The 22451-nt window shown below is 33.1% G+C and overlaps 1 protein-coding gene across 1 annotated transcript; it reads left to right on the top strand.

Moving 5' to 3' along the window:
* The first annotated feature begins 4615 nt into the window (after positions 1 to 4615).
* LOC100814564 (polyadenylate-binding protein RBP47) lies at positions 4616 to 9396 on the top strand. The gene is made up of 6 exons (XM_003529337.5): positions 4616 to 5373; positions 6037 to 6520; positions 7084 to 7166; positions 7247 to 7377; positions 8773 to 8869; positions 9092 to 9396. Exons 1-6 carry the CDS (start codon positions 4990 to 4992, stop codon positions 9212 to 9214), a joined length of 1302 nt encoding a protein of 433 aa, XP_003529385.2. The 5' UTR covers positions 4616 to 4989; the 3' UTR covers positions 9215 to 9396.
* Positions 9397 to 22451: the final 13055 nt, after the last annotated feature.

Genomic DNA, 22451 nt, shown 5'->3' with positions numbered 1-22451 from the left:
CTAAACTTCAATAAGTCAAGTCAATGACAATGTTCAGAATGTAACCAACCACAATAACTGAGACAATTGCATACCTTTCAAACAACTTCAATTTCCAATTCTCAAGTTCACATTTTTCATAGTTTTCATGATAGAAGCAAGCAAGAACTCACTTGGAGATAAAGTAGGTTAGCAAGTATGACAATCATCAATCATGCTTCACTTCTCACAAGTATATTGTTTCTCTCAAGCACACAAGTGTTTTGGTTATGTGTATTTCAATCAAAACAACAAAATTTAGGATTCCCAACTTTGCACATCATCTCATTCAATGCAATTACACACACACACACACGATATGGATCATTAAGGACTTTATTAAGCTTGTAGCGTGACTGGGTAAACAAAGAAATCATGGTTTTTCTCGGATTCAAACACTTAGGTTGTAGGAGAGCATTCACCCATTCCTTATTTACCTAACAAACCACTTTTTCACAACCACCAGCCTCATTAAATTGCCACACTTAACAATACGCAGTAATTTCTTGGTACATAGTTACTTCCAGCTCTTATTTCTCAATTTTCATTTTTTTGAAGCCCAATACCAAAAAATGTAGTTATGGTTTTATGTGTGCTGTTATTTATATCCTTGCAACAAAATTACCCAAGACACTCCCCCAAATTTGGGACAAATTTGTTTTGATCCATAAAAGTGCTCTCCTATAACCTAAGAAAGGGTACACAACGATGACATTTGCATTCAGCTCAAGGTTCAATGACAAATTCATTCACATTTAGGCTTAAAAGGGTGTAAGGGGTTCATTCATTCACTAACAATAAGGTAGCTATTTGGCTAAGTGACTGAAATTAAAAATAAACTGCAAGGCCTTGATCATCTTCACATCATGTATGCATTCATGCAGTCCAAGAATCATGCAAAATCTGGAAATTAAAATCTTTCGTTCTCTCGCAATCAAGGTTCACATAACCCACCCGGTAAAATGAAGCATTTAGTTTATCATTCACAATTTCCTGTCATACAAGCTAACTGCTTCACTCACGTGCATTTATTTCACACTCCATCACTCACAACAATGGGTGTTCACTTGAAAATAAGAAATTTCAAAACAATATTCATCAGTACACAATTCATCTCAATTATGCAGTTGATTCAACCAAACATGTCTCCAAAAAGAGTAATTCAACCAAATCCAAAACGAGCAATTCAACCAAACCAAACATAAAATGTCTATCATGCAAGGAATCAAATTAAAACTACCAAATAACTAAAAATTAAAACTACTGTCATAAATGCTAAAAAATAAAGATAAGTCCTGATCAAAAGGTGGCATCAATCCCGAGTGGGCCAAGGGTCCCAAGCTCCCTGAGTAGCTGTGACATCTGCAATATAATCATCATCATCACCGGCCTCTACAGCATATCATGATCACCAGCTTCAGAGGTGTCACCTCCCCCGACAGAGGAAGCTTGGTCCCCAGGCCAAGCTACACTCTCCAAGAAAGCCTTTGGCGACATAACCAACCGATGGAGGGAGAGATGATGAAGACTCTGTATGAGAAGATACTGGCTTGGTGAGTAGAGAGAAGAGAAGGCGGGGCAGAGACCGGAAGAGGAACTGTTGGCGGAGGAATGACTGGTGGAGCATCTAGAGTGGCTCGAGCCCTAGCCATTCATGGCCCAGGAAAAACAATGGAAGGATCTACTAGATTCCAACAGTTCTTCCTAATATAGGCTAGGTTGATCACAGGGATCAACGACTCAAAAGTCAAGGTGTCTGAAATAACCCTTTTAGCGTCGCAGAGGGTCGTGATCAAAGCAGGGAAGCCCAACCTAGAAGAGTTGGATTGGGCGATCTGAGTGATTTGGGAGGAGATCATGCTACCCGGGTCCATGTACATCTTCATAACAAGCCCATGAATCAATCGGGCATGATCCATGTTTAGATCGGAGGTGTGGGAGGTAGGAGCCAATTTGAAATAGGACAAGACACTCCACGTCTGAGCAAGAGTGGTCAAGTCCTTCCACAGAATCTTCCATAGAGCCCCTTCAGCATTTAGTATAAATTGACCACCTGGAGTGCATAGCTTCGCCACAATGATCTAGTGGTCAGGGTAAGTATGAAGAAACTGAGAAAAAGTGGTCAGGCGCTCTCCCTCCTAAATGATGATCGGTGTCTCCAAGAAGGCATTCAACTTTGGGGTGTCGAACCTGATGAGCTTCCCTCAGACTTTGCACTGCTTCAGGGAGCCATACTCGGGATCGTAAATGTTAGCATAAAACTCCTTCACAAATGCCACATCAATATGCTTCTCTGGCAATCTGGTGAGGCGTCGGTGCCACTGCCTCCACTCCAACTCCTCAAGAAACTCATTGTACTGGCTGTAGGCTCCTCAAGAATGTTCCGGAGGTGAACGTTGTCCTGGTAGCGATGCTAGGCGACCTTTGACACAAATCTAGTGGACTTCCATGCTGGCTCCGCCCCCTATGGTCGACTAGTACCAGCCTGCACTTCTTGGAGGTCATCTGCAAAAAAGATAAAAAAACAAGACTAGTAAGATACAAAAAGGCAATGGGGCTTAGAGCCTAGCTGGCGCTAAGCCTATATATGGGAAAATGAAAGGACACTGGGGCTTAGCGCACAGTTGGCGCTAAGCCCATGCATAGAAAAACAAAAGGTCACTCAGGAGTTAACACGACACGTGGGCTTAGCATGCAACTAGCGCTAAACCCAAGTATAGAAAACAAATAGAAAAATCAAGATGCTCGCTTAGCGCGTACAGGCGCTTAGCGAGCAACAGATTCTGGGAAAAACTCAGCTTTGCTACATGGCGAAGAACAAAGACTCATGAAACAAAAACTCAGAAAAGTAAGAATATCAAACTTAAACTCATGAACTCGCTAAGCGCGACATGCCGGCTTAGCGAATTCATCACTACAAACCCAGAAACGCATAGGAAAACCCAGATCGTATGAATTCGTTAAGCGCATAGTTGCAGGCTTAGCGAGTTCATCACAAAACTTTTAGAAACTCATGAACTCGCTAAGCCATAGAATGTAGGCTTAGCAAGCTTGTCAAAACATTTCCAGAAACAAAAACAAAATGAACAAAATAAATAAAACATAAATGCGAAACACAAATGAACACACAGTCATAGAACTGAATGGAAAAATACGATGCATAATATAAGTGAAAATAAAAATAAAAATAATAAATAAAAAAAATAAAAACAAGCAATGCCAAACAACTAAAAGAAACAAAAATGCAACTAGGAAAATAGAACAAGAAGAGTACTTAGAAGTGCGAGGTGAAGAAGATTGGAGGCGAAATGGAGTGAAAGATAAGAGGGCTTAAAGAGGAAGAAAAGAGCATAGTTTGTGGGAGAGGCAGTTTGGGGTAAAGGAAAAAAAACAGGAGGGGAGTGGGTTAAGGGAAGCAGGACAATTTGTTTTAAGCTGGTAAAAACAAACAATTATCAGAGCACAGTAAATCAAATCCACTTCCCCCTTGTTCAACCACTTGCCCGAAGAAACCTATCCAAGTACCAACATTTATTATTCTGAAAAACATTGTAAATAAATATTACTCTCACTTTATTATTTTTTTAGAAGAAAAAGGAGGATTAATAATTAATACTACTTTTTTTAAAAAATTAATACTATTTAATACTTTTTTTTCAAGCATCTTTTACTTTTATTAAAACAACTATATTGAAAAAGAAACTGACTAGTCAGTCTTAAATGTATACACGCACATGGGGTGACAAGCATGAATAATTGATTAAAAATCTAATTTAATTTGGAAATACATAATTATCTAATTATCTAATTAATATTGGCAATCGTTACTTAAGTAATTCATTAAAAGCTTATTTAAAGAATTTCATTGAACCGCAGAATTAGATCTGACCATACAAAATGTAAACAAAAAGGAAGATCTGACTATATAATTCAATTCAACTGGCCCTTAACGTTAACTCTATAAAAAAATAAAAAATAAATACTAATAAGTGTTGTTAGGGCATTGGTTGATAAACTAAAAAAAGATTTTTATTTTGATGCATAAATGATACTGTCCATGAATTTTTTTAGACTTTTTTGTGATCTACTCAATAAACTTTTTTTATTTTAATTTCTTAACTAATGTCTTAAATATTTTATCTTAGTGTGTTCGAATTTTGCATTCTTAACGTGCATATCATAATTTTTTCACAAAAAATCTACTTAATAAGTAATTTTAAAATAAACATTATTTTATAAAAAAAATACTTATTTAATAAGAAGATAAAATTTACTTATCAAGCAAAGCAGAAAACTATCTTTTTTAAGTGAGAACAATTTAAATAAACACATTAAAAAAACAAAAAAATTACTTATTTTGTTAAAATAAATAATTCTTTTCCACAAATAAATTGACTCTCAATCTGAATGCAAAAGCTAGGGTGAGCTTCTTTTTTTTTTTTTTTCTTCTTTTTACAAGGGTTTTCACTTTCTGTAATTTAAACCAAACACGTACTAGAAAATGCAGCGATAATTGTCATCTTAAAAAAAGTAGTAAAAACAAAACAAAACAAAAAAAGCAATAAAATAGTAAGCGTGAATAAGAATAATGAGTGGCAGTAGGAGGAAGGGTTGAGGCAGGGGGGAGGGAAGAGCCGTTGATGGAGAGGAAGTGGGTCCCACGGCACGAGAGATAGATAGTCACGGACGGCGAAGGAGGGGGTAAGGGTTTTTTACGCTTTTAACCCCAGATCCAACCCATATTGCGTTGTGTTTTTTAGCAGTGTCGCCTTCCTTCATTATAAAAACACCAACCCTACCAATTTGCGCCCCTTCTCTCTTTTTTTCTCTTTCTCTCTTTGTGTCGCCTGGTCTTGGCATCTCCGCAGCACCACCCACCCTGGACCAGGTCTTCAACAGAGAGAAAGAGAAGGAAGAACACACACACACACACACACACGTTAAACTAACATTTTTTATTAGTAAGAAGACATGGCTCAACCCAGTTCCAACGGGGATCTGAATAATAACCAGCAGGGTCAGGTTCAGCAACAGCAGCAGCAGTGGGCGGCGGCGCAGCCGCATCAGTATCAGCAGCAATGGATGGCCATGCAGTACCCGGCCACAGCCATGGCCATGATGCAGCAGCAGATGATGATGTACCCGCAGCATTACATGCCCTACGCTCACCCCCATTATCCGCCGCCGCCGCCGCCGCCGCCTCCTCAGTCGTCTCACCATCACCACCACAAACAGGCCGCAGCCGCGGCGGCGGCTGCGGCCTCCTCCGACGAGATCAGGACCGTCTGGCTCGGCGACCTCCACCATTGGATGGACGAGAACTACCTCCACAACTGCTTTGCTCACACCGGCGAGGTATTTTCGAATTTCGATACTTTCCAATACGATGCCAATGAGCATGATTAGTTTTAATTTTACCAGCTTAATTGTTTGTTTGCTTTTTTTGTTTTTTGTTTTTTTGTGTGTGTGTGTGTGTGTGTGTGAATAATCTTGATTTGTAGCTGGAAGTTACTATGGTAACTTTATGATTAATTACCGGTTACTTAGGGTGGCATCTGAAGTTTACTTCAAGTTCCTTGATCTTTTTTTTTTGTGTGTGTGTGTGATTCGGGTTGTGATGAACTGAAACTGATGGTAGAATGAAATGAATTTTCTGTTTCACATTTCAATCCTTGGGATTGCGAATCGACGGAGGCAGTACTTTTGGCGGCCTAAGTGGTCCTCTAATCTGAGGGTTTAGTACTGTTGACCTAATTTTTCATCAACTTAATGCATTCAAGATCTCTTAATTGTACACTGGAAAAGAGTGGCAAATAAAACCGGCCTTTTTTTAGTTTTATAGTCTTCTTTTAATAAAAGTATTCGCATCTTGAGGATCCGTTGTTGACAATCAGCAAGTTGCAATTTATGGGCATTTTGTGAAGTGTATTAGAACCTTTTTGCTTGTGACATGTGAGCTTCCATGTTAGTGCATTGCTTGCTGAGTCTTTTTTGATGATGTGTTTTCCTGACATGCAGGTTGTGTCGGCCAAGGTCATTCGAAATAAGCAAACTGGTCAGTCTGAGGGATATGGATTCGTGGAGTTCTATTCACGAGCGACGGCTGAGAAAGTCTTGCAGAACTATAATGGCACGATGATGCCCAATACAGATCAGGCATTCCGTCTGAATTGGGCCACATTCAGTGCGGGGGAAAGGCGTTCTTCCGATGCTACTTCTGATCTCTCTATATTTGTGGGGGACTTGGCCATTGATGTTACTGATGCTATGCTGCAAGAGACTTTTGCTGGCCGATATTCATCTATTAAGGGAGCAAAAGTTGTCATTGATTCTAATACCGGCCGCTCAAAAGGCTATGGTTTTGTTAGGTTTGGTGATGAAAATGAGAGAACGAGGGCAATGACTGAAATGAATGGTGTTTATTGTTCTAGTAGGCCCATGCGAATAGGTGTTGCAACTCCCAAGAAAACTTATGGCTACCAACAACAATATTCTTCTCAAGGTTTGTCATTTTTAATTCTTATTGTGAATTCTTGTCATGTAGTTTATTTGATTATGCTATCTTAGTGTTCATTATGCAATTTATCAGTGTCACTTAAACCAGCATCCATCTTTTATTATGCATATACCTCTAATCTTTACTGTTAACTGAAAGGAAATCCCAGTTTTTTTGTTGTTTCAGCTTGAATAGGCCTTTGTTTTTTTGTTCTTGTTGACAGTTGCTCATTGCAGATTATGCATAGATTAACCGACAGGCTTTTGCTCTTTGTTTCTATTCCCTTGGCCATTTCATGTTATATAGTAGCCAATGCTAAATGACAAGTTTGTTGTTTCTCACCCACTTCAATTTATCATTTAATTTCAATTTGTAGATATATTTTCACAATTTAGAAACTTGGATCCATAATAAGGTAGTAATATTCATTGTTCATTGTTTTAAAATGTATATATTGCCAGGCTTGCTTATGTTTATAACAACAGAAGGTTCTCACTGGAATGAATTATATCATTTATCATGCTTCCAATTAGAAACCTCAAAATCTGATCTTTTATTTCTTTAACTAGCTGTGCTATTGGCCGGTGGACACGCAGCTAATGGTGCTGTGGCCCAAGGTTCCCATTCTGAAGGGGATTTAAACAACACCACTGTGAGTCTGATTTTGTAATTTTTTGCACATGTTAATCACCTTGCTTTTGTTCACATCTCAGTAACTGATCTCTGTTGTAGATATTTGTTGGAGGGCTTGATTCTGACACCAGTGATGAGGATCTCAGACAACCATTTTTGCAATTTGGTGAGGTTGTCTCTGTGAAAATTCCAGTGGGTAAAGGGTGTGGATTTGTTCAATTTGCAGACAGGTACTTAACTCTTGTAGAATCTCTTAAAATGATGTCATAGATTATGATTTCTATGTTAGTGAAACCCCTGCCCCTCTGCTGTGTAGTGGGTGGTTTCCTGTGAAATGGGAATTGGCATATGTATTCTTGTGAATTGTGATGGGTAAGGATAGGAATCTTCGGATATGCCAACTTCTAATTTTGAAATAATCTAAGAGTTTGTTTGGATAAACTTCTACGTAAAACACTTATCAGGGAAGTTTATTTCATTTTTCCTTATTTTCATCTCTTAAGTTTATCCAAATAGGCCCTAAGGATCATCATGGTAGTTGGATCAGGATTCAAATTGTGAATCTGAATACCCATTTTCTGAATCGCGAATTGAATCGTATCGTGAATTTAAAGATTCATGATCAATAATAAACATAGCATATGCAACTAACAAAGCCATTAAAGCACATATTCATGATCAATAACTAAAAAACATAACTGTAGGAGGAGCATGAGATGCATTAGTTCTGTTAAAATTTGTTATAATAGAATAGCATTAAAATATATAATAAATATTCTGTTATTAAATTCATTTGAAAATCTATAATGGAATTTACTATGTTTTATAATAGATTTTATGATAAAAAGATATTAAAAAGTAATTGATATGAAAACAATTATCACATCAATTAAATATTTTTTATTTGATATTATTAGACAATACTTAAATATCATGGCAATAGTTAAAACTGATGTTTGAAGTCGAACCACAGTCTGTCTTGCAACTAAAACAGAAAAGTTGCTAAAATAAAAATATGTCGTCATTTAGGGTTAGGGTTGCGAATTGGGTCATCTCTCTTCTCTGACCTGCTAGATGCAAGCACAGCCATGAGCAGACAGAAGCTAGACCTGCATTGCGGTGCGATGCCTGCTCCAGCTGCCATTGGAGGAGCAGCAGGGTGCCATAACTCCTTATGAGGCCCTTATAGAACCTATGCAAGAATTGTGCGATTCTTCTCTAGGTTGCGATTCAGGTTCAATTCATGTGATTCATGATGCGATTCAAGCACCAAAAACGATTTGCTCACCTCTTCCTATTGCCAGCTACTTGAATCGTATGTATTGTATCATGAATTGTACGGTATTGATAACACAGCTTAGGATACATATGTATTCTTATGATGGATACAATTATCTTATAAAGTTTGAGGTTGCTGTTGAATCGTATGATACAAATCATATGTATTATTATCACGAATTGTAATGCTTTTGAAATCATCTAAGGATAAAAATATCTTGTAGAGTTTCTGAGGATAAGTACATATAATGTTTCAATTCTGAATGTGCTTGCCAACATAATTAATGCTGTCTTATTTTTTCCTTGGTGAATTAACTGTTTTATGCTTCATGCTGCCTCTGTTACAGAAAGAATGCTGAGGAAGCAATTCACGCATTGAATGGGACAGTAATTGGGAAGCAGACAGTGCGACTTTCTTGGGGTCGCAGTCCAGGAAATAAGCATGTGAGTTTGTTTTTGTGGTTTTACTTAATTGTTTAATTACTATATTTTACCTTCGGCTATATAATGGGAAAATTGGTTAAGTGGCATTCTCTTTTTAGCACTATACTTTTTAAATTTGATTTTGAAGGTTTCAAAATGAATTCTTGCATTATTCGCTTCTAATAAAATTTTACATTTCATTATTGAAATCTATCTCTAATTTAATTCCTTGGGATGACGCAGTGGAGATCTGATTCCAATGGAGGCTATTTTGGTGGTCAGAGTTATGGAGGCCATGGATTTGCTGTGAGACAGAATCAGGATATAGCCATGCAACCTGCAACTGCAATTCAAGGGGCTTCCTAACGGGGCCTAGTAAAACTGTGTGTTGAAGTAGGATGGATTTTATTGCTCTCCTCTAAACTGTAGTATTATTTTAAATTTGTAGCTTGGTTGTAAGGTATGCGAGGTTCTTAAGATTGTATTAAAATGTCTGAAATTTTGGATTGAACCCGATTATATATTATGACTCAGGTATTTTTTTAAAACCCTCAAAACATATTGGTAGCAGACAGCTAAGATTATTTTAAATACTTATCTTTACAGTACAATGTTACTGCTTGCAAAAACTCCATAGAGGCTGAATCTGAAACTGATGTTAATTCCTAGTTTCTCACTGACATCTTTTAATACGAAGACAATATATATATATATATATATATATATAATTATGAAATGATTTAAATCATAGGTTGAAATAGAAGGCAACAGAAATGTTTTTTGGTAAATATAACCACTGTGTATGCTGCTTAAGCGGTAGAAAAAATTGCAAGTATTTTCATATTAGTTTCAATATCTTTTCATTCAATCAATAAAAATGGTATTTATGAAAGTTCACTTTTTTATTTTGCGCTCTGGTGTTTTGACTTCATTAAATTTGGGGGTAGCGTGTACCTTAAAAGTTTTGGTACGATATTATAGTTTTTTCCTGTCTCAATATACTTTCATTCAACAACAACAACAACAACAACGCCTTATTCCACTAGGTGGGGTCGGCTACATGGATTAACTTCCGCCATAATGTTCTATCAAGTACCATACTTCTATCCAAACCATTAATTTCGAGATCCTTTTTGATAACCTCTCTTATAGTCTTTTTGGGTCTTCTTCTGTCTCGAATTGTTTGTCTTCTCTCCATCTGGTCTACTCTCCTCACTACAGAGTCTACCGGTCTTCTCTCTACATGCCCAAACCACCTAAGTCTATTTTTCACCATCTTCTCTACAATAGGCGCTACTCCAACCATCTCTCTAATAGCTTCGTTTCTAATTTTATCCTGTCGAGTCTTACCACACATCCACCGCAACATCCTCATCTCCGCTACACCTACTTTATTCTCATGTTGGCTCTTGACCGTCCAACATTCTGTTCCGTACAAAATTGCCGGTCTTACCGCAGTCCGATAAAACTTTCCCTTTAGCTTGATCGGTACCTTTGCATCACATAATACCCCCGATGCTTTTCTCCATTTCATCCATCCTGCTTGAATGCGATGATTCACATCCCCTTCAATTTCCCCATCATCCTGTATTACAGACCCAAGATATTTAAACCGTGTGACTTGAGGGATAATATGGTCTCCTATTTTCACCTCTGAGTTAGAAACCCTCCTTCTTTTGTTGAACTTACATTCAATATACTTTCATTCAATCAATAATAAATTGTATTCTTTTATGGAAGTCCATTTTTGTATTTTGAGCTCGATGGTGTTTTGACCTCATTAACATTATTAAGCTGGGGGATGGCGTGTATCTTTTCTTAAAAGTTTTGGTATGCTATTAAAGTCTTTTGATCTTCGTATGATATTCTTTTATGGAAGTTAACTTTTCTATTATGAGCTCTGGTGTTTTGATGACCTCATTAAGCTGGGGGTTAGCGTGTATCTTTTCTTAAAGTTTTGGTGTGATATTAGAGTCTTTCGATCTTCGTATGGATGAAGAAAGCATTGATTCCATTGAAGAAGATTATGAGGAAAAGTCTACATCCACGAGCATTCGTGTGGAGACTAAGATACTTTCAGAAGAGGAGGGAACTATCATATTCATAGACAATGAGGTCAGTTCTCCTTTAAACAAGTGTCTCAGTCACAACAACGAAATCCACGTCTCATTCACTTGTATTCGTTGACACCACTTAGATCTTGTGTTTGGTACCATCAATGTAAAGATTCCTGGCCAATGAAACCTTCAAATTCGGCTGGAACAACTGGACCAACAAGCACGGGGCAAGGATAGCTAAGGTCTAAGCATTATTTTTGCCATGAAACCGAATGCAACACAATTATAGAAGGACGATGATGGGGATCTTGATTGTGATGGCAAGATGCTTGACCATCTTGAATCTACGTTTCTATCAAGGCTAGTGGATGAATACAAGTTTGACCACAAGCCAAGAGTGGTGACATCACTACAAAAGGTTACACCTTTAGCCTCATGATGCTGACTCCATGGCGAACAACAAAGTCCCTTGTACAATAATTGAGATTGACACCTTTCAGCCACCCTTTAATCATCTTATCCATTTGCGGGTCAAATCCAATACCTTGGTTCGTTGCTTGAACTTCCCAACTTCTCTACTCCCTAGGTTTTTATTGGTACGTATGTTGCAAGAGACCCAACTCTACATCTTCCAATCGGTTATAGTTTCGGTGTTGGTATTTTTTAGATGGAGAAAGTGAAATGTGGAAGTCAATAACATGTAAGAACTTAGCTAGTGACAGGTTAAGACATCCACATGAGCTAGCTTGAGTTGAAGGAAAGCAATCACCAAAGGAAGTATGACACTTCTGGCTCAATACTCTCCGTTTTATTGAATGGGAATAACATCTTAATTCCATTGTACTTCGAATTGGGAATTCACTACAACTTGCGGGTAATGCAATAATTCAATTCTGATCCCAGCAATAAAATGGAAATGCAACACCATGTGAATGCTGGCGTTGGACCCAAGAATTGGATCAAAATATTTCTAGTTTCAAGAACGAACATCACATATCCTATTCTGGCTAGACTAGCTTTTGTGGTGTTAATAGTCGGGGCTTCAAATTTTGGCATAGGCAATGGTCATTCCAAGATTTCTTTGCTACTTCACATGGTCCTTTTCATGTACTGCGTAATAAAATGCAGATATAATCCTGTGTCTTCCAAGCTGGTTTCATTTTTTGTTCAGGTGTTAAGTTCTTTATGCTTCTAGCATCTTTAGTTTGTATCCTTTCGTTTTCCGTGACCATGGTTCTTCCTAAGCTAGTTGGTAATTGGATAAGCTAAGTGGTTGGACAATCAACTATGCGGTTAGGGAAGTTAGCTCTAGTGTGTTATGATCATTTAGTTAGTTCTCATACTCATCTCTTATGATCAACATGGTGTGTATGATTTATAGATAACTATACAACCTTAGTGTGTAGTTAGGGGGTTTGAACCCTACATATCCTATGGAAGATCATTTGTTAGGAGAAGTCAATTCCATGCGGTTATAATACATGTAATTTTTTTTTCTCTTTGGTAAATTGCATTCCATGCGGTTAACGTCCATATATATGATTCTATATTCTTACACGAGTGTCAATAAAACCCTTTTTAGCACTTATTTTTCTACACATCTATTTTATTGGTTGAAGTTAAATGTAAATTTATCATTAGTTTAGAAATGAGATCCAGTAAATAGGAAATGAGATATGGGACGCATATTTAATTAGTAAGATGTACATAAATTTCATTTAGAAGAGAATGTGTGAGAAAGAGAATATGTTGATAACATTTCTCATATTTCTTGTATCCATTAAGCATACGATGGATGGACTTGTACCCAAAGCCACCATGTGCAATTGCTTTTTTTTTTTTTTGGATACATGGAAGAGACAAAAATGAGAGAAAAGAAAACTAGTGTCTCAGAAAAAACAATACCAATGCAGTCAGCCAATAGTAAAGGAGACAAGCTATCTATGATCTAGAGGATCAGTAATAGTCGTAAGGTAGCCTATCAGCTCCCATCTTTCCTAGAAAATCTGCTCATTGATTCCCTTCATTAATAGTTTGGGTGACAAAGAGAGAAAAATCTTTTTTCAAGATAATCTTTAATGCTCCAAATGATTAATGCATATATATGGAACATTGCAGGAGGGTTATCTTAAAAGATGAATTGCTTCCAATGAGTCTGATTGATCGACAACCGCTTTGCGAGCTCCTATCTCCCAAGCCAATTGAATTCCATGTAAAATAGCAAAAAGCTCCATGTAAATCTATATCTTTCTACACTGTAAACAAATCAAAAGAGCACAAAATGTCATGTTCTTAGCCATTTACACAAAACACACTCACCCCCCAAATTAACTATGAAAGTATAAAAAAAATTGAAATTGAAATTTCAAACACAAAAAAAGTAGATTCAATGAATATGAGTTAATATCAGATGCTTACTAACTGTGACCCATTAGATGAAATTTTCGCAAGAGGAGTATTTAAAGAAAACTATAATTTATAATATATCAAAACATTTGCTAGCATTTAGTTTGGTTACTGTGAGTATGTTTCAAACTTGTCTCTTTCAATTCATTTATTTTTCTTGGATGTTATATTATGCATATATAGTTTAGTTACAGTTGTATTATTTTATAAAAAAAAAGATTGTGTTGTTGATTTGTGTCTTCATCATTTTCTTTTGATAAAATTTATGCTTATACTAAGAGGACTCTGATTTATTTGTTCTAGAACTAGAAAGATTTATGTGAGGGTTTTATATACTACTCTTAATTATTTGTGTTACGAGTGTTTGTATCTATTATTATTCCTTTTTTTTTTATATTTTCTATTCTTCTCCTAAGTCTTCTATTTTTCCTCAAATAATATTTGGTATTGTTAATATGCCATATTAACTATAGATACAACCAAAGTAGAGTTTATAAAGTCTTAAGCAATTCTACTTGAGTTATTAGGGTTAAATTAAGCTTAAGAATAATAAAGTATCCTTGAAAATAGAAATAAAAAAAGATTAGGTCAGATCAGATTTTGATAGACTTGAACCTGGTTTGATTCTTAATTACAAAGTCTGAGCATGATCTTTTACTTATCACAGGACATTTTTAAGGTGTGATCCTATTTAAAAGTATGGTTTAACCTAAAAGTTTACTTAGTGGCCTGTGTCATATAAGACTAATATGTCAGTTTAATCACCTAATATTCTTCACCCAAGGAGGGTCCATATCTTACCCTAAGATAGTATTGAAAATCATGACATTAATGAACTTGATAGACTAATAAAATATGGAATTAGCACTAACCGAATAAAATTATTTATTTTTCGTGAATATTTAATCAAGTAGGAAACAATTCAATAAAAGATTTATGTTATTCTACTGTTGAATGGACAAATTAGGAACAAATATTGCATAAGCCATGCCCGTGGAAAGTAAATAAAAGAATTGAAGCATCCAAATCAAGAACAAAGAAGCATCCAAATCACTTAGTACGCGTCTGGGAACATGTCTAGGACGTAAAAAATTATGTCATTGGCGAAGCTATTCCTTGTAGCTTCCACATCCTTTCTTAAATTGAGGTTAAAAAGGGGAGGTATACGCGCGTTACTGATGAGATTCCAAACATGCTGTAATAATAAAGCAAACATCACAATTATTTGATCTAGTCCAATTGATAGAATATGGAAAAGTTTACAAATACAAAAAAATATGAATTTAATTATCAACTTAGTTCTTAAAATAGTATTCCATATAAGTTCAATTAATCTTTTATAGCTCTCTCATGAACAAATTCAATTGAAGAAAACACGTATCCAATGATTTTAGGAATTAACAAAGTTTATTCCATATATATAGTTTAAATTAGAAAAAAAATATTAATAATAATTATATGTTTTTATATTAGTATTATATTATATGTAATATCTGTAATATTTATATTTATATGTATTACATATAATAGAATAATTTAATTAATATTAGAAACAAGCCAGTCTATCAGGTTTATCATACTTTTTTCAAAGTCTGACCTTTTTACAGAATAGGCAAAGTTTTGATGCACTCTACTAGTTTTAATTCAAAGTGAGAATTGCATCTAATTTAAACTCTAATGCCTGAGTTACATTATATTTGAAATATTGTAATTCCAATATAATTAATAAATATGCTTAAAATATTGAATTATATTGAATTTAACACCTAGGATCGTGAAAATAGTTGCAAGGTGTGAACATAAAATATGGATGTCCTATTATATCAGGATAATGAATATAGCTTGCAATGCATGGATAATTATTTAGAAAGAAGGATAATGAATATAGGTCTTGACATAAACTGAAAGCAACAATCTCAACATAAACAATTATGGATATAGGATAGCAAAAAGTTCATTTGAGTAGCAAACAATTCCAAAGTTCGTGGGCATTATGATCAATAGGAATTTTTTATGGAGAGCTTATGGTCAGAGGATATGGAGTTTAATTAGTGAAAAATGAAATAACTGCAATGGTAAAAGGAGTTGCACTAATAGAGGCACAAAGGAAGAATATTGAGGAGCAGAAGTTGAAGGACTTGAAGCAAAGAATGAATTGTTTAAAGCCTTAATTAGATCATTGAATCCTAGAGACAATTCTAAATAAGGATACAACAAAGGACATATGAGACTCTTTGAAACTAAAATATCTAGAGCCATGATGCAGGTTAAATGTTTGTGTTCATTTTTAAGCTTTCCAAAAAGATTTTGAAATTCTCCACGTAAAAGTACATAAATGTGTAATTAAGTGTTTTGCTTGGATTCTTGCCATGGTCAACAAGACATAAACAAATGGTGAGATAAAGAGAAACATATAGTAGTTGTTGGAAGAATTTTGGGACCTATGACACCCAAATTGGATTATTATGTAGTGCGTTTGAAGAATATATGGATGAGTTATAAACAAATTTATGAATAATGCATGAGTTCACGTGTGGAATAGCAAGCCTTTCGAGGTCAGTTTGAATGGTGGATGTCATCAAGTGCAGAATTGTTATGACTTCCTGTGCATGTCAGGCAATTTCAGTTATAAAAGTATTGGAAAAACTAAGTTGGAATCAATGCAACCTAGTTATTGTTTATTCATTGTGCTAAATGTAGTTATGCAATTAAGCTTTCAAAGAATCTAATATTACATGGTTGAAGTAACTACAAAGATGTGCACTCTCATAAAACTGTGGAGCTTGTGTTGTGCTACATAAGAAAAAATAGTTGGTATACTGGATTCTTTAATTCTTGAAGCTATGGGGATTGCTAGGAGTCTTTGAAATTATTATAATATAAATGGATGGATATGACATTTAGTTTAGAATATAAATTAATAGGATTTAATACATGATTGAACAAACTTCTCCATAAATACTTTTATAAGTAGAAAATGAGAAGGTAAAATAATAAGCTTTTAGATAAGCTAAACAAGAGAACTTCAGTAAATTAGTTTTGGCATGAGCTAATTAACTTATAGGAAAAGTTCATTTCATTAATAAGAAAATAAAATGAATTATGATTATTTTATAAGTTAAAATTAACTTTTATGCATCAGTTAAATTTTTGGAGAAATTATAGGAAAATTTTTTTACAAAGCATCTTATGCATAAGTTAATTTTAATTTATAAAAAAAGTTTATTTTCTTTCTCTTATAAATAATTAATACTTATTAACAATTTTATCCAAATAGTCTTAATATATAGATGATTATGATTTTATTTCCATTAGTTATTAATTATCTTATTTTTGTCCCACTATTAAGGTATATCAATGCATGTGAAATGCTTATTTTACTATCTTTTATTATCATGTACGTAAAAGATTATATATACAAGTCAATAATAATATTGTACTAATCTTCTTTGAATTAAATAGAATTAATATGGACAACTATAAAGATTTTATTCTGAATATTTAACATAGTTAAATACTTTCATCTTAAACTTGAAACATTAATTAAACTTGGACAATCTACCTTAATTAATTCACATGTTTAATATTCAAAAATAAGTGTTATATTTGAAAAAAAAATGTCAAAATAAGTATTGTATTTGATTTTTTAATGTAACATTAATTATCTTTTTCTATTTATACTTCTAATAAATGCCATTTTAATTTTTGAATCTAATATTACCATTATTTTCTTTCATTTATTTATTAATTTTTATCATTATGTGTAAAATAACCTAGAGATACTTATTTTCAAACGAAGGGAGTAGTAAAACTGATATTATTAATGGAAAAAAAGTTTTCTCTCATTAATGGTATTTATCTCCCAATTCTTCTATTTTCTCTAGCAATAACAGTATTGAGGATGTACTTCTTTTTAATTTATCTCTTCTAATTAATTTTCATTATTTTTCTATTTTCTTATTTAGTTTATGATTGAATGAATAACAGTTAGGATTGCATACATGCACGCAATCTACTCAAAATAAAATATTAAGTTAACGTTACAATATAAACGTAACTATGACATAATGAAATTTGTTTTCATTTGAAAATAAATTTTATTCATCGTATCTGGTCGTTCATGTACTACTCTCTAGAAACCAGCCTGTTCTATGCACGTGTAAATATAATTCATACTATATATAGTGTTTTGAAAAATTAAAGATGAAATAATATTTCACACTACTCTAATAGTTCGTTCTGCTGAATATTTGCAGAAATTATTCTAGAATAAAAATAATACGATGTTCCTAAAAAAAGAATAGCGCGATGGATTTATTTATAATTTGAAATAGAAAAATATGATTAATTATCCTTAATAATAGTTTCGGAATTTTGATATTTGACATTTTTTTTTCAAATGTTCAATGCTGGTTGCGAGGTTTCAACATATGATCTTACGCAAATATCTAAATCCCTCACTAATAATCCGATTGAATGGCTTAAGAAAAAAATATTTAAGTGTTTATTATGAAAAAAAATGTTTTCATTGATGAAATTTGTAAACATATATACTTGTAAACGTAAGAACCAAAGTTCAAAGGAAATGGTCTACATTTTTTTTATACGAAAAAATGTTGTTTCGTAGTATATATAAATTAGTTGGACGTACGAATGCCCGCATTAGTCATCTAAAAATTTATGCGTTGCACACGTAATTATAAAATTGTAAAATGTTTGATATAAACAATTTTGTTGGCGTTTCATGGCTGCAAATCACTTGTTTAGTAAGAATTCTATCTAATTTAATCATTCCTCCAGAAACAATTTTGGTAAACTGATGCAAGTACGGTTTCTTTTGATATATTATTTCTGGTCAATAGGAATCGAGAGGGGATGAATTTCGTGATATTTAATTAATATAAGACCCAATCTGTAATATGCAATGTTGCCCAAGAACAAAATGACAAGGCACAATCCATAATTTTCTCACAATGTGCGATTGTTTGTGATAGTCATCTAATTAGTAATATGTTCATGTGAACCTGTCTTGTTCTACTATTTGAATATTTCATTTTTGTTTTAAGGAAGGAAAGTGTTTATAAACTATTTTAATTAATCTCAATTCCGAAGGATGAAACCATTTGGGTGTATCGGAACGATTTGTAACAATATTTTTTCTACGTTTTTTTTCTTCTGTGGGTTGAAATTCATGTAGGCCTCCCTAGTTTGAATAATATCCACCATATGAGAAATTAATATATATTTCACCGAGTATAAAAGAGTGTATCAAAAAGAAAAGGAGGGTGTATTCATATTTCTCATTATGAATTTAGTTACTGCTGATTGACACAGTATTTTTTATACAAATTAAAAAAATGTTTCAAACTACGCTAAATCACAAGATAAGAATTTATTAGCAGACCAAATGTCATAATCAGTAGTTACAACTTGCCTGGCTAGTTGAAGATAAAGGCACGTTTGACAGCTAATTTTCTGATATTTTTTATTTATGAAAACACTAAAAATCATAGAAGTATATAACTTATATAAATAAGTATGCTATGGTTGGGTCAAATTCTATGAAACCGTATGTAAAATTGGCTAAATAACGAGAGAGAATTTATGCATGATATATTTCTATGCTAAAAGAACTCGTGCAAGTTTTTTCTATGAGAATCTTGTGGACTGGTCATGGATGTGCAAGTGGTCAAGTTAATACAAATATGTTTTGAGAAAAATTAATATGTGATCCATAACGAACGATGAATTATGTCAATTGTTTTCTGCTAGCAGTTTGACATTATAAAATTTCAAACAAAACAATACAATTTTTTTTCCAAACAAATACTATTTAAATACTCACTAGATCATTGGCCTGAAAGAGACCACGATTAGGATGAAAATAATCATAGGATCTTGTTTCAACGAAGATTTTAAATGAAAGGGGCATTGCCACATTATTGGACATAAATTATGAATGTTGCATACCCAATAGTTAAAAAAGAACAGAGGGGCTAGATAGTCATTGCTTATTGGACATTTTATTAGATATTCATGTACCGTGTTTAATTTCAATTATCTATGTTCAAGTGTGTGACTTCATATTGTATATTCCTTTCCCTAAGAGCCAGTGTGCCTTGGCATGCACTACGTCAACAATGAGGGTTTATTAAGATCAGAATATAAGAGTATATTATCTCGTTTCTTATGATAAGAAACAAGTTATAATATAAAATATATTATAACTTATTTTTTATTTTATACTATAACTTGTTTTTTTTATGAAAAGTAATGGATGTAGTAATATCTAACAAGAAGAATAAAAAGTCTAATTTTCAATTAGATGTATCTAGAAGACAAAAACTACAATGAGGGTGATTAATAGAGAACGAAGTATAATTCCATTAATCAGCAAGATGAACGAGAAATAGTTTAATTGGTGTCTTATTATCCAAAAAAATTGATTGCTAATATGGTCCACCATGCTTGCCTTGGCTTGCTTAGCCCCCCACATAAAAGTAGTTACATGCAAACAACAACAGATAAAATACAATTGCTAAGGTGGAACCTAACTTCATCACTAGCACAATAGGAATTTGAAGTTTAAACCAACAAAGTGTCATGATAGTATAAAGTAAAAATGGATTATTAAGAAAGTATATTATATCTTGTTTGAACTATATGGATTTATATGAACAGAGGTCCCGTGTTTGAATGAATAAAGTAAAAAATCATTATGTCTTCCAGTTAACTTTATGTTCTCTGCTTTAATAGCAGGGTGAATAAACTTTGGGACAAGATCACATTAAAAATGTGGCAAACATGTACTGTTCTACCAAAATTTAAGCAACAAAAACAGATAGAAACCAAAAACGGTAACCTAACTTCTATCATATCAACAGAGACTCAGATAGACAAAGCAAAAGCGTTACTTTTGTCTTTCTCTTGCATTTTCCTTTTGTCAGCATACATATATATGCCCTTCTTTAATTCTAACGGTAGTTTTCTTAAATTTGAATGACATGATTGTCTAAAACCTTATGCTTTGTCTGGTGCTAGTTTTTTGAGTGTAAAGAAAGAGATTAAAGGACAATAGACCATAGAGAGCAATCCCATGAGCACACATAACACATTGTTGGATGGAGTATAAATCGAAACGTTTTAAAACTTTTTAAATGAAAATTATTTCAGTTTAAATTTATTTTTAATTAAAATTAGTTTCATAAAATCAACATTAAGTTTATAGATGTTGATCCAAATATACACATCAAATAAGTTTTATATGAAAAACATTTTACGTATTAATTTTTCTATCGTGTTTTCCATTGACTTCTATATTCTTCATTTGAATATGACATATACAAAATTTATTTTAGGTTATATCTTTTAATTTTTTTTCCTTCTTTTCTTTAACTGAAAGAAAGAAAAAGTGTCGTCTTATAACCAAACATACGATTTCAAACTACCAACAAAAGGCAGTGTCTTTTCTTTTCAATAAATCCATTATAATAATATATTAAAATTGAAGCTAAAAAAAAATATATCATCAACACCTTAGGTTTTATACTAATTTTACTTTCTTCATGTCAACGCTTTACTGATATTCAACTATTAGGGCAATCTTACATTCTCATACTTTTTTTCATTTTGTAACTCACTATTTTTAACATCAATGTCCTTTCATATGTTCCCAAATTTAATATTTATATTTATTTATTGAAATCGAACTCAGGTACTAAGTTTCCAAATTTAAAATAATTCATTGTATTTTAAACAAGCTCATCATCACTTAAAAAAAAATAAAATTAAACAAGCTCATCATCACATCATATTCTTACCGTTTCAATAACTCTGTTCCTTTCCTCCTCCTAAATTTGTAGGAATCATTCTGAAATATTAATACAAACAACTTATCGGTAGGTTGGATAAAACATTATAGTTAGTTTTTTTTAGTTGAAAAACTTATTTAATTATTTGGTAAATAAATTATTTTTAATAACTTTTAGTATTTTTTAAAATGCTACTTCAAGTAGTATTTTTCTAAAATGCTAGTTTCTAATTTTAATTTTTTTATATTTTCTTTCATTTATATCAATATATTTATCTAATTTTTTAGTTATTTTTAAAATAAATCATAGTTTTATATTTTTTTGTTATTTTATACTTTTTAACTACTTGAATAACCTAAACTTTTAACCTTCAACTATTAATTAATTTTTCAATTTTTAGCTAACTTTTCATTTAGTTTTACAACCTCGTGGATAAGAAATTTCTTAGCAACATTTTAATATATATTGTTAACGAAAGGATAAATATTTTGTACTTTTGTCCCTTACACCTAAAAAAGCACGTAATTTTACTTTTGTAGCTCAAAACCAGTAAATCAGTAACTATAAGAAATTTTTAGTTGATATTTCATATTTGTCAATAAAAAGAAACACCAGAATAAAAAAAATGACAAATAGGAGAGAAAATATCATTTCTTTTAGTGATGTATTATTTTTTAATTAAAGAAAAAAGAAATTAAACATAGAGTAAGGTAATTAAGTTTAAAATAACTTTTTAAAAAACTTGCACTACATAATTTACATAAACCTCCATGATTTGCAGCCAAGCGACTTAATTGCATTCTTGAAAACATTATTATCATCTCATTACGAAAACAATTAAAGCTAGCCATCGCCGAAGCAACGCCGCAGATCCACACCCTACCCCATAATGAAAACAACCCAAAAAGTTTAGACTTTTTTCTAATCAATTTCTCTTCTTCTTAACCCTCAATCCCCAAATAAAAGTCGAGCCCTTTAAAAAACAATTGATTGTGACACAACCAAATGAAGCCTCAAACCAACTCTCTCTTTTGCATATATGCAAAACCAAATTTCTTTTCAAATGGTCATTCAGGAAAGACCAAGCACTCTCACTTGTATCAATTCACGAGATTATTTCAGTATAATCGAACCGAAATATGAAAATGTAATTATGTTAAATAATTTGAATTTTTTTATCATTCATAATAATTATATCCAAAATAAAATTACTTCCAATAAAATAAAAATACATGTAATTTCGAAAAAAAAGAAATATCAGTCAATGTTTCACTCAAAGTCAATCTTTCCCACCCTTTTATTTCCTCTCTCTCTCACAAACCCAAGTCA

Source organism: Glycine max, chromosome 7 (genome assembly GCF_000004515.6).
Source record: "Glycine max cultivar Williams 82 chromosome 7, Glycine_max_v4.0, whole genome shotgun sequence".
NCBI classification, from domain to species: Eukaryota; Viridiplantae; Streptophyta; class Magnoliopsida; order Fabales; family Fabaceae; genus Glycine; species Glycine max.
The sequence above is the reverse complement of the archived record's forward strand: the minus strand, read 5'-3'. Positions and strand labels throughout refer to the sequence as shown.

Excerpts from the sequence above, each read along its gene's own strand:
- LOC100814564 (XM_003529337.5), top strand. The coding sequence starts at position 4,990 with ATGGCTCAACCCAGTTCCAACGGGGATCTGAATAATAACCAGCAGGGT. Across the intron at positions 6,521-7,083 it reads ACAACAATATTCTTCTCAAG|CTGTGCTATTGGCCGGTGGA; the intron begins GTTTGTCATTTT and ends TTCTTTAACTAG. Across the intron at positions 7,167-7,246 it reads GGGATTTAAACAACACCACT|ATATTTGTTGGAGGGCTTGA; the intron begins GTGAGTCTGATT and ends TCTCTGTTGTAG.